The sequence below is a fragment of the Poecilia formosa genome, unplaced genomic scaffold (assembly GCF_000485575.1).
Source record: "Poecilia formosa unplaced genomic scaffold, Poecilia_formosa-5.1.2 Scaffold583, whole genome shotgun sequence".
Classification (NCBI taxonomy): Eukaryota; Metazoa; Chordata; class Actinopteri; order Cyprinodontiformes; family Poeciliidae; genus Poecilia; species Poecilia formosa.
The window spans coordinates 152,246-169,838 of record NW_006800522.1 but is presented as its reverse complement, the minus strand read 5'-3'; the positions used below and the strand labels follow the sequence as shown (position 1 = coordinate 169,838).

At 39.0% G+C, this 17,593-nt stretch overlaps 1 protein-coding gene and 1 long non-coding RNA gene across 2 annotated transcripts in view; one reads left to right on the top strand and one right to left on the bottom strand.

Annotated features, from left to right (window-relative positions):
- Positions 1–17,593, bottom strand: part of LOC103129836 (protein kinase C beta type-like) — a 92,577-nt gene that overhangs the window by 45,401 nt on the left and 29,583 nt on the right. The window contains exons 3-4 of the mRNA XM_007541045.2: positions 15,270–15,352; positions 3,935–4,046 (exon numbers count right to left, since the gene is read on the bottom strand). Of these exons, the coding sequence (XP_007541107.1) occupies positions 3,935–4,046; positions 15,270–15,352 (195 nt within the window). The remainder of the gene's footprint in view (positions 1–3,934; positions 4,047–15,269; positions 15,353–17,593) is intronic.
- Positions 10,219–17,593, top strand: part of LOC107834320 (uncharacterized) — a 21,600-nt gene continuing 14,225 nt past the window's right edge. The window contains exon 1 of the long non-coding RNA XR_001660111.1: positions 10,219–10,229. This is a non-coding gene — a long non-coding RNA (uncharacterized LOC107834320). The remainder of the gene's footprint in view (positions 10,230–17,593) is intronic.

Sequence of the window (17,593 nt, the reverse complement as noted above, 5' to 3'; positions counted from 1 at the left end):
GAGGATGCATTTGGAGGACGCATGTGAAGGAGTCTTCGAATTCGGACAGGCCTTGTCACCATGCTATGACGTAATCAGCCTACAAATCGGTCCTTTGAAAGATGCAGACCCTGAATTCGGACACAATTCTAGTATCAGTATTGGACCAAAGAAAAGAAGGCAGTTGCAAACCTTTAAAATTGTGACACTTTTGATGGGTCAGATAGACTCAAGAAACTGTAACAGCAGGTGCACAGGAGGTGCCCAATTTCATTTTTTGTCATGGAGCCCAAGATTCCTGGCAGCACCTCTGCTTGCTGATTTGGCAACAGTATTGCAGTATTGTTAACTGCAAAAGTGCTAACAATTTCTCTGGAAAGCAATAGAGGACAGTAGCTGACCTTTAGACTTTTGCTGAGGTATATGAGATTGGTGGATAAGATCAACTTCACATGTATGTATCACTGATCTCTCAAAATTAAGGAAGTTAGGGTTTATTTATCGGTGCACCCAGAGTTGAAAAATTACTGAGGAATAGTATATCTCAAGTCAGTGCTGATGAACTGATTTCAGCCAAGTTTAATCAGGGAAAGATCAGGAAACAGAGGTGCTACTGCAATCAGACACAACATAGTGTTAAGACTCCAATGCAGACTCAAGATTCATTCCTGAACATTACATATGTATCCCTGGTCATCCGGCTGTGCCTCCTGTTAGTGGCTCTCTGTTCTGATGCTAATGGAAGTTTGTGCATTTGATGGTGAACCTGTAGTGAAGCGGACAGTGCCACCCATCACTTCATTCATCACTTCAGGAGCACCACAGGGCACTGTACTCTCACCATTCCTTTTCTCTCTGTACATTTCAGACGTCCAGCACAAGTCTGACTTCTGTCATCCACAGAAATACTCAATTGACTCTGCAGTTGTCAGGTTTATCAGAGATGGACAAGAGGCTGAGTCCAGAGAGCTGGTGGACCGCTTTGTGTTAAGGCAGTGGTTCTTAACCTGGGTTCGGTCGAACCCCAGGGGTTCGATGAGTCGGTCTCAGGGGTTCAGTGGAGCCTCTGCCGGGGAGGTAAAGACACACTTGTGAAAAGTCGTGATGACGCCCCGTTTTGCCATCACTTGCTCCAGAGGATCACGTCACATTGCTTAGCTGCAGGAAGGAGTTCCACTCTCAGCATGGATTTGAACTTGTGTCTTTAATTACTTCAGTAAAGCTCACCGTTTTTACCAAATTCTATAGTCTAAATCTGCTCCTTAGTCACACCTTTTCGGGGTTGGTACTGCCTCTAGTGGCGTGGGGGAGNGCTTAACTTTAATCAATCAAACCAATTTGCTCAGGAATAAATTAAATACTTTAGTAAACCAAACATTTTACATCCAGATATTACCTGTTTGAATAATATCAGTGTTTCCATTCGTTGGGGAAAGCTAGCAAGGGTTTTTATAACAATGTGCCGGGAGTCAGGCGTTCTCTCCCGGTATGACAAACCTGGAGCGCCCGGCCAGCTGACAGCTGGCGAGGGGATTTGGCTGTTAATACAGCGGGAGCAGACATGTCCGAAAATGTTGGAGTAATATTGCAATTAGGTTATGTTTTGGTGAACCGAGCATATGTTTGAGACTTACACACTTACATTCTCGCCTAAAAACATTGTACCAAATTACGTTGTGTCATTTAAAGTGTAATGTAGCAAAACAATTTGCTGCTTTTAACCGCCATTGCCACTCTGCTACCCTAGCCTAGTTTGGACCCACAATGAATTATGGGATATGGTGGGTCATGAAGGATACACTGGACCCATCCTTCAAATCTGGGGAAAAGGAGGATGCATTTGGAGGACGCATGTGAAGGAGTCTTCGAATTCGGACAGGCCTTGTCACCATGCTATGACGTAATCAGCCTACAAATCGGTCCTTCGAAAGATGCAGACCCTGAATTTGGACACAATTCTAGTATCAGTATTGGACCAAAGAAAAGAAGGCAGTTGCAAGCCTTTAAAATTGTGACACTTTTGATGGGTCAGATAGACTCAAGAAACTGTAACAGCAGGTGCACAGGAGGTGATGTACTGGTGAACCATCTGGACAACAGTATTGCCAAATCAGCATTTTACACGTACTTCAACAAACCCGCTGTCATCTGGACAAAGCAAGCAGCACTGTGAGGATCATGTTTGTGATTTCTTTTGTGCATTTAACACAATTCAGCCTGATCTACTCTGTGAGAAACTCCAGAAGACAAAGGTGGAGGCCTCAACAATTACCAGGATCTATGACTACCTCACAAACAGACTGAAAGACTTTGTGTCTAACCAGGTGGTCAGCAACACAGGAGCACCACAGGGCACTGTACTCTCACCATTCCTTTTCTCTCTCTGTACATCTCAGACGTCCAGCATAAGTCTGACTTCTGTCGTCTACAGAAATACACAATTGACTCTGCAGTTGTCAGGTTTATCAGAGATGGACAAGAGGCTGAGTCCAGAGAGCTGGTGGACCGCTTTGTGTTAAGGTGTGGGAACAATCATCTCATCTTAATCGTGAATAAAACAAAGGAGATGATTGTAGATTTCAGGAGGAACAGGGTTAGATCAAATCCTGTTTCCATCATGGGAAAAGAACTGGAGGTGGTTAAGGAATATAAATACCTCTGTGTTCATCTGGACAACAGACTGGACTGGAGACACAACAGTGAAGCGACAGAGCAGACTGGACTACAGACAGACTGTGGAACCTCTGGAGATGATGATGCAAAGAAGGAATCTTCATAAAATCAAGAAAATTATGGACAACCCTGACCATCCTCTTCACGATACTGTCTTGAGAAAACAGATTTTCTTCAGTCAGAGGCTTCTTCACATTTGCTGTAATATAGACGACTAAGAGATCTTTCCTGCCAACAGCCTTCACCATCTGCAATAACTCTTTGAATAAGTGAGTTACAACAACATTTAATTTCCCTTTGGTATTAATAAAGTATTTTTTAATTTTGAATTGAATTTGAAATGAATTAAGGCAATGCTGTTACAGGAGCAGATAGATTAATTAAGCCATCCTGCTTTCACAGATCCAGATTAACTACTGTATTATTTTTGCATTACTACTCTATGAATTGTGTTTTAATTGTACACAAGTATCAGGTTTTACCTGAGAAGTGCTTACATAAATGAATATTCCCTCCTCACTATTTAGACAGATAATAGCTTACTATACTGGTTATTACTCCATGAAGAGCAGAATGACCAGTAATACTATCATGCACAACACAAACTGCTGCAGATCAGTGGATAAGATGGCTTTCACATGTACCAATTGGGCAATCATCCAAAATTCAGGAAATTTGTTCAGATTTGCTGCGGACCCATAATTAATGCTGCAGAACGTAACTTTTACAAACATATGCAGGCTATGTACTGGTGAACCAGCTGTAACTTATAGCAACAAGCAAGTGAGAGAATGTGAGTATGAGAGTGACTGACAGCATTAAGACCCTCCTCCTGGCTCTGATTGGTTATTTCTGACTGAGTGATGAATTTCTGCAGTTAGTTCTAGGAGCAGTGGCAGAAGGCAGAGGAGCCATAAATTGTACTCTAACGACATAATAGTAATAATGTTAACAAATAAGTAAAAACCATATTTTTTAAATAAAAAATATATACTGCAATTTAAAAAAAAAAGAAGGAAGGTTTTTTTTTCTATGCTGTAACTGAAGGGAGAACAACTGCACACTGGTGAAAACAGGGGAAAATTGCTCTCATCTTCAGGACTTGATCTTGATTTGTGTTTGCTTCATGAATCCAGAGCAGAAATACATTGAAGAGTGGTAGTAAAACATGTGCAAAAATGGAGGAGATTCTCCCTGAACAGTCTCTTTGCTGCCACACTCACAGTTCTCTGTGCTCAGGCTGCAGCACACAAACAAGCAGCTAAATACTTTGAATACATACGGTCGCATTTCATGCCCTGGTGTATCAGCCCGTACAGGAGGGAGCCGCAGTGGTCACAGAAGGTGGGGCTGGAATAGGTGTGGACCCGAAACTTGTGTTTACTGCGAGGATCCTGGAGGAACATAAAGAATCAATCAATCAAGTTTATTTGTACCGTACATTTCAGTAACAAGGCAGTTCAATATGGAGAGCCATTTCAGCCTAAATTAAATTGGGTGAAATAAATAAGCAAATGAGTAAAATAAATCAATAAATGACAAAAATGAGTGAAATAAATAAAAAATGAGTTAAATAAATAATTGTCATTTTTATTCCCATTTATATTTGTTAATTTAAATGTTTTATTCCTAGATTAATTTAACCATTTTTTATGTTCCCATTTTCATTTGTCCAATTTTAATTTTTCCTTTTGTTTACCCATTTTCATTTATCCCTTTATCCATTTACCCATTTTTTATTAATCTATTTTTCATTTCATTTAACCACTTTTCAATTTCCCTTTTTCCTTAACCCAAATTTTTATTTATTTATTTTTAATATTATCAATTTTTCAATTTCCTATTTTCATTTATCACTTTATCCCTTTTTCATTAATCCAATTTTCAATCTCCCAGTTTAATTTATCCATTTCTCATATTTCTCTTTTTTATTTAGCCATTTTTCCTTCATCTATTTTTCATTTAACATTTATTTGAAAAATGTATAATTTTCCCATTTTCCAATTTCCCTTATTCATTTGGTATTTCCTTATTTTCTTATTTATGACATTACATTTTCCCCTCTTCGTTTCTGCTTTAATATGATAATGAGGGGCAGGATCTTCAGACTACAATGGCAGCCTATTGGTTGATTAGATACAACTGCAGAGCAGACCTTTTTCACGACAACTGGAAGCTGCATCTGAAAGGGCTGGGGTACTTCCTGTTTTTGTGACTGTAATTCACATAGATATAAGATATCTTATATTATGTCTATGGCAGTGGTTCTTAACCTTTTTTGAGGTACCGAACCCACCAGTTTCATATGTGCATTCACTGAACCCTTCTGTAGTGATAAATAAAATATGATTTTTTTCCCCCAAATTCAAGACATAGGGGTGNCTGCCCTCCTCTTTCTCCTCAGACGCTGCACAGACTTTTTTAGAAACTCTTCTCGGATGTAATGGTAAAGTGTCTCCTTTCAGCGCTGAAAGTTAATAAAATAAGTAAAGTCTGAATGCTTTTCTTGGCTGATTTTATGCTCCGTGTGTCAATACAAATTATGATTCATCGATTGAGATTCCCAATCTCAACACTGCACTCCACACTTTACAGAGCTTACACAGGTATAACTTTTGGTTTATTTTTTTATACTTATGTTTCCTTTGTCAAAACTTTATGATTCTTATGATTTTGTCACTGGGATCTGGACCACTTCCAGATCCCAACATCCTGGCATCAGGAGAAAACCTACGCCAGCTGGAGTCCCAACCACTTACTGCTCTTGTCCTAGATGGTATTTCAAATTTGGAGCTGGTTCCATCCAAATTTGGGTCTGTGCCACAGGGCTCACCAATGTCTCATCAGTGCCCACCTGAGAAGTCCTCTGGTAGCATCATTCTGCACCATCATTCTGCACCACATGACTCCAGACTTCCCTTCTCTTCCTTTGATGCTGCATAGTCTTTTGTATATGTGTTTTGTGCCCACACTCTGTCAACTTATGCACCTTCAGTCTCTGCAAGTGTCACTGGAAATGTCTTATGAAATATAGGCCTGAACAAGAGGGCAGTCCAGATGTCCTGCATGGGTACAACTTTGACAACCAAGACTTACTGCTTGCCATTTCCGTGATGCTTGCAGAGGAAGAGCAGAGGAGTAGTCTGCTGCCAAAGCACTGGCAGCTCAGATGATCAGGGGGTCCACTAGACAAACTGCCGCCATGAAGCGTGGTCTGCAGATGGAGTCTGAGGTGCTGGCAAACTATGCTGAGATGTTGAGGGTCAACGTCCTCCCTGTGGGATTCACTGTTAGCCCTGACACATCATATCTTGGTGCAACTCCAGTCCGTTTGGACTGGTTGAGGTAAAAATCAGTATGAAGAATGATGTGTCTCAGGTTGCTCACATCCAGGTTCAGGATGGCCATGCTATTTTGAGGCGTTCATACGCATACTACTGGGAGGTACAGGGTTAGCTGGCAATCACCGGATTACACCATTCCAATGGTATAACAAAGTCTCACCATTGGAATGGTGCGACTTTGTTACAGACACGCTAACAATAATAACTGTTGAGCGGGTGTGGTGTGATGAGTCTTTCATAGATTAAATGAAATCTAAACTGGACTTATTTTGCTTCAACACCTTCATTTATGTGTTCATGTCAATGCAATAAGAATTATAAAATGTGTAACTTAACCTTTTGTTCCTTTGCATTTCAAATATCCAATCTCAAGCTGTGTGAATCACTGTAATTAGTTCTTACTCATAAAACATACGCAGGTGTGCAAATTTCTTTGAAAGGAGGTTGCATAATTTATGAAAATTTGTTTTCTTAACTGCAGTTGTCTTGTAACCTGTTTTAAAAATGCTTCTTCTTAAGGTTGTCTTAAGTATTTGCAACTATTGTTATTTAGATTTGATATTCATTTGCAGCATAATTTAAATCAATGTATGGTGTACAATTATAAAATATTAAATAGTTAAGGGCTTTTTGTTTTTGCCAAATATTGTAAATTGTACTTGATTTGTTTTCCTTGCAATTCAACTTAAGCAAGAAAATACAAAAGAAATAGTACAGTATGCTGTACTATTTAAATAAAGAAATCCCTCCATGGTGATACCACGATAGAGAGCGTTCATTTTATAGCATTAACATCGGTGCTGTAAGGTCCGGTATGAAACGGGGGTGATGGAACAACACAACACTTTTAAATTTCAATAATCAGACTGCAGAAATTGTTTCCGTTGTTTTAAAAGGTTTATGTCAGTCTGTCTTTTCCCCATCGATACGCTTCCCGACTGCCCTGCACCTTAGGGGGTTAAAAAAAAAAATAGACGCCCACATTGAGCAAAACTCTGAAACAGGAGAACCGGGACATAAAACGGAGCGACGAACTAGATGTGAATTATGGCATAAAAACAAAGAATCCGACGTTGAACAGTGAAAAAAATCAACACATGATGTGAAACATGACAATTAGGCGGCGCAGCAGGTGATGAGTGAAGATGGTGAGCGATGGTAAACGATAAAATAAATCTAGCAACAGGAAAGAAACTAAAGTGGACATAGCAATAAACCAAGAGAGGATAATACTAATCAAAGGAAACTAAATGGAAATGAATGAAGAAGAAAATGCAAGAATAAACTAAGAAACTAAGGTAAATACAGAGGAATAAACTGGTATGGCAAGACCTTTAGAGCAATAATTAATACAGAGACTGTATGGCAAGAATAGGGGGGTGAGGGACCTGGATAAAGGCTAGGGGGCCGCTGGCCCAAAAAAGGTTGAGAAACACTGGACTAGACATTTAAATAACTTTTACATAGCACTACAACAATTAACATACAGAAATAATTTAGTTTGCAACACAAAATGGGCCTTGATAATTTGCCAAAACACAACAGCTGTGCTAGATTTGATTGACTATTAAGAGACAACAGAAAATCCCAGATGTGGGTAGCACTTAACTCTAGCGCAGTGGTTCTTAACCTTTTTTGAGGTACTGGACCCACCAGTTTCATATGCGCATTCACTGAACCCTTCTGTAGTGATAAATAAAATTAGTTAGGTACCCCCTATTATCCCATGATCACTAAGTCTTTTAAGTCTTCTTAAAAGGTAGAGTCTCTTGAGAACAGTTCTTCAAAATATAATCAGTGTTTTCAGCAAAGCTGAGCTGACTGTCCAGGAACGACCCAANCCGAACCCACCAGTTTCATATGTGCATTCACTGAACCCTTCTGTAGTGATAAATAAAATATGATTTTTTTCCCCCAAATTCAAGACATAGGGGTGCCCCAACTAGAGTCTAGTTGGGGCACCCCATGATCACCTGCATGTCTGTAGTGTCAGATATTGTCGAGGGACAGGTAGTTGTCAGAGCTAGATGCTTCAGATCCATGAAGAAAAATTAGGAACCGCACAAGCTGCAGGTTTGAAACAGTCAGAAAGCAGGTGGGCTCTTGTTCGTTAGTTCGAGTTTCTGTTCATATTTTACAGAAGAACTTTCACGTAGGACTTCTGGACTACTAGGAGCTTATTCTAACATCTTCCTGTTCAGTGGTTCCTATTTGTTTTCTGTTTCTGTTGCAACAGTCTGTCTGTTTTTCTGCTGCTGTTGAAGCTTAGCTTCAAACTAGAATCTATTACTTGTATAAAGCTAAACATGCTATTGATGTATATATGTGTTACTAAAAACGGTTGTCTATTTTAGATATCACTGGGTGTTGGAAAAGAAAAGGCTGAATTATTGGATTATTCCTGTAGCTGTGCAGCTGGTAAAGGCTTTTGCAATCATGTAGTTGCACTTCTTTACCAGACTGCACACTACTCCCAACTCCAGCTGCCAACTGTTCCTCCTGCACAAGCAACTTACAAAGATGGCACAGCCCAAGAACACAGGTAAGAAAAAAAGAGTGGAACACATTGTCCTATGGTACGTGATATCCTATCATATACTAAATATACTACATATACTAAATTACATATACTGTCATATGATCTTAAAATAACAATACTATACTTATGTAGACAATTTATTCCTCCTTTGATTGTGTTGCACAGCCATTTATGTTCCTTTCCCACCTGTATTTTATAATTGCCATATAAAGTTTGTTGTAATCTCAATATCACTTGTGTCAAATATAATTACTCTCAGAATTTGTTTGGAATATTTCTTGTTTGTAGCCAATGGAAAAAAATACAGGCTCAACTGCAATCAATTAGTTTTATATGCAAGTTGGGTAAAAATCTAAACTCTGCCAAATCAGTCCCATTATGTCCTAACAAACTGCTCACCCATCCCTTTATTTGTTCTTTAGTTTGACATATCTTTCTGTGTATGTCTTGTAAGGGGATACATCCTGAACCTGTCAGCAAGGTGGTGGTGCGGAAGTCCAAAACTATGGGGAAAAGATATCTGCTGTTGAGATTAGTAAATTAGTTAAATCATTATGATTACTATTAGGTGTTGAGATGCTTTACCAAGGCCGAGAAAGAGTCACACGCTGTTAGACAAAGGGCCCATAGTAAAGAGTTACATTTTTNGCGATTGCTCGCTCTACAATGATCGACAGCCGAGCAATGGTGTGAGTCTCCTCTGTCTCTTTCTTGCTGAACTGGCCAGGATGCCTAAATGGTGGAATGGTGAGTCTGGCTCCAACTTCATGAAGGAGGTCTTGAATGAGAAAGCCTTCATCCACCATGACTTTGTCTCCCGGCTTAAACAGAGTAAGGTTTCCACTGACTTTAGTTATTTCTTTGTCTGAGATGCAGCCTGTGTACAATGCTGAAATAAATGTCACCAAGTCACAGGGAGCAACTCCGATCAGCCCTTTCAGAGTGGTGTGGTTCTTGTAGGCAGAGAACGTTTCAGACGGTAAGGTGAGGGATGATGGCGTCTCCAGAGCAACTTCTGTGCAGTCCAAGATGACACGGACATTTGGAGAGAACTTCAGAAATCTCTGAGGTATACTGGCTTTTACCTTCTCACGACTAATCCACAGGTTGATGGAAGAGAACACAATGAAGAGGTAGTTGGCCCAGGTGATGGTCACTCGGCTGACAGTAGCTATGCTGACTTGAAGCATGTCAGCAGTGAGCTGCTCCTTCATGCTCACTGCTACCCTGAATGAGTACATCAGGAACTCATCAATCAGAGGCATGCAGCAGGCAGGGCTGACTTCAGCACATGCTTCCTCTCCAAGTTTCTGTGCTCTGGCCCAGTACACAAGGTGTGATGCAGAGAAGATCCGGACTCCCAGAAGATCCGGAACACACATTCAGATGGAAAATTTGGTGTAGAATCGGATCTAGTCATCAGAGGCACAGTAGCGGCTAAAAAGTGTGGCAGACAAATCCACTTTTTGAAGTCTGGTCTCCAACTCCTTGATATAATCCAGAACTTCATCAAGTGCGCCTGTAAAACCACAAAATAAAACTGTATAACTTACGGTTATAGCAAGAAGTTTTCATTATATAAATGTAACATTGCTTCTCTGAAGATCAATACATGATGCGAGTCCAAGCATGTATGTATATAGCCATTGATTTAATCTCTCCACAAAATTGTGGTACATAACTACAATTTTGTGGTAACAAAACACATAACTACCGCATAATCTCATAATAATGTGATTATTATTATGTGAACATAATAATAATCATATTATTATAGTAATAGTTATATTTGAATGAAATTGTCTTACATGGCAAATGTATACAATGTACTATCTTAATTTGACATTTACCTGCAGGTGGATGTGCCACATAATTGTGGTCATCTTCAGCCTGGCTAGCTTTCTGAGAGAGGACAAGCTGCCATTTCTTAGCCCTCTCGAAAGCAGACTCTCTTGTTCTGGTGCAGTGAAATTATTCCAGTCAAAAAAGGGAAGGAACAGCTCCACTTCTAAGGCAGCTGGTGGTAGATCCGCTAACAAAATCCTCCAGTGTGAAGTGGTGGCTACATACGAAAGTGCTCCCTGCTTTTATGCAAAAGTCGAAACCTTCATCTCTTTGGATCGCTTGGATCCACTGCTTCTGTTGGTCTGGGCCCATCAGGAACACATGATAGGACAGATATGGTCGTTTTCTTGCCCCACATGAACAACCAGGGACTGAACAAAAACAACTGCGCTGAGACTGAGCCATTTTCGTAGCCTTTTAATGACAACTCTATAGACACCGGAAGTTGTCAATCCCCACATCCACTTTAAAACGTGGAAGCGTGAAAAAGGTCAGCTGTATCTGATCAACCAATAGGCTGCCATTGTAGTCTGAAGACACCGCCCCTCATTATCATATTAAAGCAGAAACGAAGAGGGGAAAATGGAATGTCATAAATAAGAACATAAGGAAATACCAAATGAATAAGGGAAATTGGAAAATGGGAAAATTATATTTTTTTCAAATAATAATTATAATAATTTTAAATGAACAAATATAAATGGGAATAATAATGACAATTATTTATTTCACTCATTTTTTATTTATTTCACTCATTTGTTAATTTATTTAATTTTGGCTGAAATGGCTCTCCACAGTTCAAAGTGCTTAACATTATAAAACTATTAGAGATGTGCCGATCAGGTTTTTTCCTGCCGATTCCGATTCCGATCACTCATGAGGGCTGATCATCGATACCAATCACATAATTTTTATTTTTTTAATTACAAGCACTACCGGTTACATTATGTGGAAAAAGGAACCATGAATTCACCTTAATTTAGACAAAAACTTGTTTTAAATAACTTTTTCCAAGAAAAAAACAAAACAGGCATCATGCAAATTGCACTGCTATAGTAATACTATCTTTAACAGACTGATAACATATGAAGGCTCTGAAGAGGCTAAATAATACAAAGTTTAAAAATAAAATCTCTCAACATTGCCAAACAATTCAAGTATAAAACTTAACATTCAAAGGCAAAAACTGGTTCCATTACAATAAACAATCCAGAGTTACTGAATGAAAACTTCCTGTTAGCATGGCGGCTAGCTGATTACTGCTAGCTCTGATTGGCTGTTTCTGACTGAGCGGAGTAATTATGCAGATCAGGGAGGAGATCGATTATTTTTTCAGAGATTATCTGTCTCATCTTAGGACAGTGAAAGTTTTAATATGTGTGTAAAAAAAGATTTAAGCAGAGGTTCGGTGTGAGAGTCACTACCAGGTGGAGCAGAAGCGAAGCTCCGTCTGTGAAATATTACTACCTGTAGCGTAGCAGCGGTTCAACAGGAGAGCAGAACCAGCGTCTGACATCGCAGCTCGAAGACTTAAATAATTTTGCGGGTTATTTGTTTTACCTGCTATCTGATCCTCCATATGTCTTTTTATTGCAGTGAGCATCGATGTAGCCAAACTCCGTCAAGTATCTCATTGTTTTTATGCCATATTAGATTCATCGTGTTGTTGCATTTTAACCTGCTTCAATTTCCCGCCGCAACACGGAAACCTCCCCATTCATTCAGTGAGATATAGTTACACATCGCTTAGGATTTGTTGCTGCGCGTTTGCGCAGAGTGAAGGAAAGAGGAGACCAGCTGCACAGGCAGACTGGGAAATGAGATGCAGGTGATCGGTTTGTGTGATCGGCAGCAAGAGACCGTGATCGGCGATCACCGATCATATACTTTTTCACGGAAATCGGCCGATTATGATCGGTGGCCGATCAATCGGCACACCTATAAGAATATAAAAATACAAAGTAAAAAAAGGTACCACACACTAAACCAGTTAACATTACATTTTGCCAAGTGCCATCAATATACATTAAAATGTTTGTTAGAGTTTCAAATTAACTCTAGACAGTTTTTTAGCCTAGATTTTGTTAAGAAAATAAATTTAAAATGTGCTAGTTTTAAAACTTAACATGTCTTGATTGAAATAGCATAATTATAGTTTTAAAATTAGTTACTTATTCTGGCCTATTGAAACTTTATGTCACCTGTAGTTACAGCAGATTGTTTGCTAAGATCTTCTGAACTGCCCTTTGTCTGTGTGGGAAACAATCAGGAGAAGTTCCAGCTTTTCACACTCATTTGTGAAAAGCCGTAAAACAGCAGGAGTTCAGGAGAAGCTCTGCTCTCACTTTGTTTAGACAATGGAGGCAAATGGTCTTAGATTGTGACTAGCAGCGAGTTTAAAAGAGGGTCCAAGACAGCTCCTGGTTGGATGAGCAAAGGTACACCTTATTTGAATAAATTAAAGACAAGAATACGCCTATACTATAAAAGTTTGTACACAGGAGTAACAAATTAGATTTGCTCTCGCAATTCTCCAAAGACGTCTTTGCTTTTCTTTCTTTCTTTCTCCTTCTTTTCTATTTGTCTCAGGTAAATGAATGTATGTCTCTGTTGTTCTGCAGTTTCTGTTGTAATTTCATACGTTGTCTTCTAGTGGATTAAACTCTGTAATTCTGTGACGTCAACACTCATTGTTGTTTTCTGTGTGGCTACACGTGGTCCGCCGGGAGAACCTGGGATCAGAAGAAGATTGAGCTAGAGAGTTTCTTAAGAAATATTATAACCTATAATCTTCTTCAACAATTTAAAGGCACTCAGTGTTTTGGCTGTTCTGCAGTTTTCTGCAATCATTGCAGAAAATGATTCTTCCTAGATTTAGGGAGAACATCAGCAGCAGCTGGAGGATTGATTTTTAGGCAGACCTGTGAAGACACTGTTGCAGTAATCAATGTGACTAATATAAAAACGTGAATGAGTCTCTCTAGATCTCACTGAGAAATAAGTCATTTAGTCCTAAGAGAGATTTTTTTTTTTAAAAAGGACAATTATTAGCAAATCTATATTAAATATTAGTTGTTAATTTGTCTTACGGGCTGTACTTGGAGAGCTGAGTCAGCAAACCAGTAAACATTCTCCTTTCTACCTTGGATGATAGTTCAATTAAGCAGCTTTGTGTCTGAATTAGTTTAAATAACAATGCATATATGCAGAGGAAAGCTGTAACTTATCAGCTTGTGAAGGAAAAATTACTTATTTCCACACTGCCACTGTACTTAGCTGCCTGTTTTGTAAGAGGAAATAAAGGTTGTGGGAACTGGCTCCTTTTCAGCAGTTAGTACATAAATAACTGGCAGTTGAAGCTGTTGTGGCTCGTCATTCCTTCCATGGAAAAACCTCCCAGGTATTCCTGGAGGCCAGATCAACACCTGGAAACACATCTGTATAGACAAGTTTTCTGCAGAATTATGTCTGGTGCCGTGTGCACCAGACATAATTCTGGTGCTTAGAAAATGTCACACCCTCTGAAAATTTTATGGGTCAAACAGATTTTTAATGTATTTTTTTTTTAAGTTAACTGATGTTTCCCAGTGGGTGTTTCCACTGATCAGAGATTGTTAGACAGGTACTTTCGAAGACAGACTTGGAGATTAATAAACATCAGCATGACTGGAACAATAAAGTACATGTTCAATAAAATTATAGCATGAGAGAAGAGTCCTGGATCATTACCCCAAGCAGCCAGGCAGCACATCTCTACTTTATGCACCTTTCCGAACAGGACTTGGACCTGACAAGAAGCCAAAGTCCACAACGCTGTTTGTGTGCAAGAGAGTTCCTCCAGCAGCATTTGTGTGACTTAATGCTGCATGATGCATAATTGTGAACAGATTATTTTACCCATTTTCTTATGTTTTTTAACAAAAAAGGAAACTGAAATGTGTGGCAGGCATGGTCTTCCATACTTTATAAATCCATCTTTATTTTAGAAAGATATTAACCAGGTTTGCACATCCATAGACTAAACCTTTGCCCAATTTTTTGAACAGCTCAAACTCAGTCAGATTTGATGCTAACTGTATGTGAATGGATGTTCAAGTCCAGCATTTCTCAATCTGAACATTTTTAAATTATTTGCTGAACAGTTTAGTTTTTTTGCACATATTTTTAAGTCTGGATTCTTGGATACAGAGAAAGTACAGATGATTTCATATGCAAGTCATATATATATTAGATGCCACACATGGCACAAATTCAATGGATTTTATACTTTTCCTTTAACAGTATTAGGTCTCCATAAACTCAGAGGTTTTTTTTTAAAGCAGACTAAACCACCCAGTGAAAAACTGCAGCTTTACTACCAGGCCTCTGTGAGCTGTATTCACAAACATGGGAGGTAATTGAGCCAAATGAATAAGCTGTGTTGGAGTATCTAAAACATGCAGGATCCCAGTCCTGGTAAACTGGAGATGGACACCCGTGTTTTAAAACAGCTGATTCTCCCACCTGAGCTGTGGATCTCTCCAGCTCCTCCAAAGTTACTAACATTTTATACTAGAAATTATTTTAAGGGTATCGGAGCAAACAAGGCTGAATAGAAACATTTCATACTTTCCATTGTGTGATTTTTTTTTACTTCACAACTATGCATCACTTTGGAATGTTGGAATATCACACAAAATTCAAATGAACGACTAAATAGTTTATGGTTGTAGCAGGACAAAATATTAGAAGTTCAAGGAGGATTAATACTTTTCTAATAGACCGTATACTTAGGAGCAAAATGATAAACATCGTCTAGAACAGTTTTCTGTTAGATCATCTTTCTGAGTGGGATTACAGGGCAAAGAAAACAAACTGAGCGGGTGTGTCTGTAAACATTCTTTACTTACGTCAGACGCAGGTCCCTTGTCGGCCCCTGGACAGGAAAAAGTGACAAACTCATGACAGCGCTTATGGACCACAAAACAGCACACTACAGAGGAAGAGAACAAAAAAAAGAAAATATTAACTCTGGTTTCATCGGAGTCCAAAATATGGCAACAAAATCATATTTCAGAACTTCACATTAGACAAGATGCTCTTTATGTGTTTTTTCTATAAATACCCTTTTTGTTTCCGTACAACTTACTTCAAACGGAGTCATATCAGGCTTGGAACCACAATTACACCCAGTGACATTAAAGCTGAGACAAGAAACTTCCCCACATTAGTAGTTTCAAACAGCAGAACGCTCTAAATCTGCTGTTTCCTGCTCAGTCAATGAGGTGAGTGACTGAAATAAACAGTGTTCGCACTGTCAACACTGCTCAGTCAAATGTTTCGTTGAACCAAACAGATTTTCCAACAAGTACTGCAGTGCTCAAAACTTCAAAGTTAAGCCCAGGTGAGAAGCACTTAAAGGTTAAAGGTCAGTTTAAGTGTGAAAACAGCAGCTAATGTGTGATCAGGAGTTTCATTAGAATGTGTTTAATGATGATCATAGATTCCATGAGATGCAAACTGACAGGAGGTCAAGCTAACATACATTTATGAACATTTATGCTCTGCAGCCAAGTCAGATTTTTTAAAGGTTGATAATGACATTTCTTTTTCAACATAGGATGTAGAAATTGTGACTTTTTTACCCAAAAGGAATGCACAATGTTCAAGCTAGTTTTACTGTTGTGTGTTTACTGAAAAGAAAGAAATAACTATCTTAGTGAACTCATCTGGTTCAATCCTCCATTTGACATCCACCATCCTGGATGTGGACTATATAGTCATATTAGAGAAATAGGATTCCCTAAAGCAATACATGTGTTTTCAAAAATATATGGACATATGGATGTTTAAAATCAATTTTAATAATACCTTGAAAATGTACTGGACAAGAGCAAACAAGAAAAGAAAAAAAATCAATGAAACTAGATAAAAATAAAATCAGGGGAGGAATACATTTGGACACTTTCACATTTATTCCTATTAAAAATGGCTAAAATCACACAGCATTCTGAAGTAGGCCAACCCTCTAAACGTGGATATTTGGATTGATATCCTCCTGATTGTTACAGTGGGACTGAACTTCACACTGGTACCTAAGGCCTTCAGAAAAAAGACTGCAGCTTATCAACGTTTCATAGCAGTGCTCCATGGGATTTAAAGAGGTTGCAAAAGAGCTTGAAGTCTGGCAGTCCCCTTAATGGAGAACAGTGAAGAACACAGAAAACAGCAAGCAACATGCCCAAATTTGACCGTTCCAGCAAATTCACTCTGAAAAAAGAACATCAGATGCTAACAGTAGTCTACAAAAACCCAGAAATGAGCTACAAGAATCTGTTGCTACCGTTGATGTGATGCCTCTACAAAAAAAAAAAGAGAGACTGGACTAGTTTCATAGAATGTCCCAGCAGAAAACTTGCTTTCTAAGAAAAATATGAAGGCCAACTGAAAGTTTCCCAGAGAGAAGATAGAGAAAGACCCATACTTTTCTGGAATAATGTTCTTTGGATAAATGAGTAACACTGAAATATTTGGACACCAGAACAGAGGACATGTTTGGCATAAACCAAATAGAGCCTTCCATACCAAGTATAAAGCATGGAGGTGGGGGTGTCGTGGTTTGGAGATCATATTCTCAGAACTAGGTGAGAACTACGAAGTAGAAATTCCTGGCCTCTAATTTATTGAGAGACTATTTGTCAAAATTAGTGAATTAGTGCATATGTTAGGCCAGAGCCTTAAATCACTGCAGTCCCAGGCACATGCCCAGCGGCATGGGCGAGCATTCCCTGCTCAGAGAGTCAGCAGTGCCTCCCCTGGACTCTGAGGTTTTTTTTCCAACCTCAGAGTGGCCACATTTCTATTATTCCTATATCTAAATTTGATACAGTAGAAGCTCCTGTACTGTGCCTTCTGCCCCTTGCACTTTTTTCATCCGTTACAACCGTTTAATCCATTGTTAATATGTCATGTTTTTCTGAGCCGCCTTTGAATGCCGCTTTGGTGCTTCATAATGTGTGGCAGTGAGGGAGACCTGCTGCTGTGTAGAGACAGGTGTGTGTTAGAATCACGACAAAAAACTTTGCACAATTTTTTTCCCCAAGCTAACCGAGTGTGTTGAGTAATGTTGGATCCAGATAATGTTAGCTAAATGATGACTAGTGTAAAGAGAGGAAAAATTCTTGAACTTTAAAAACTTTTTGACTCGTTAAATCCTCTCTATGCCCGGGTTCAG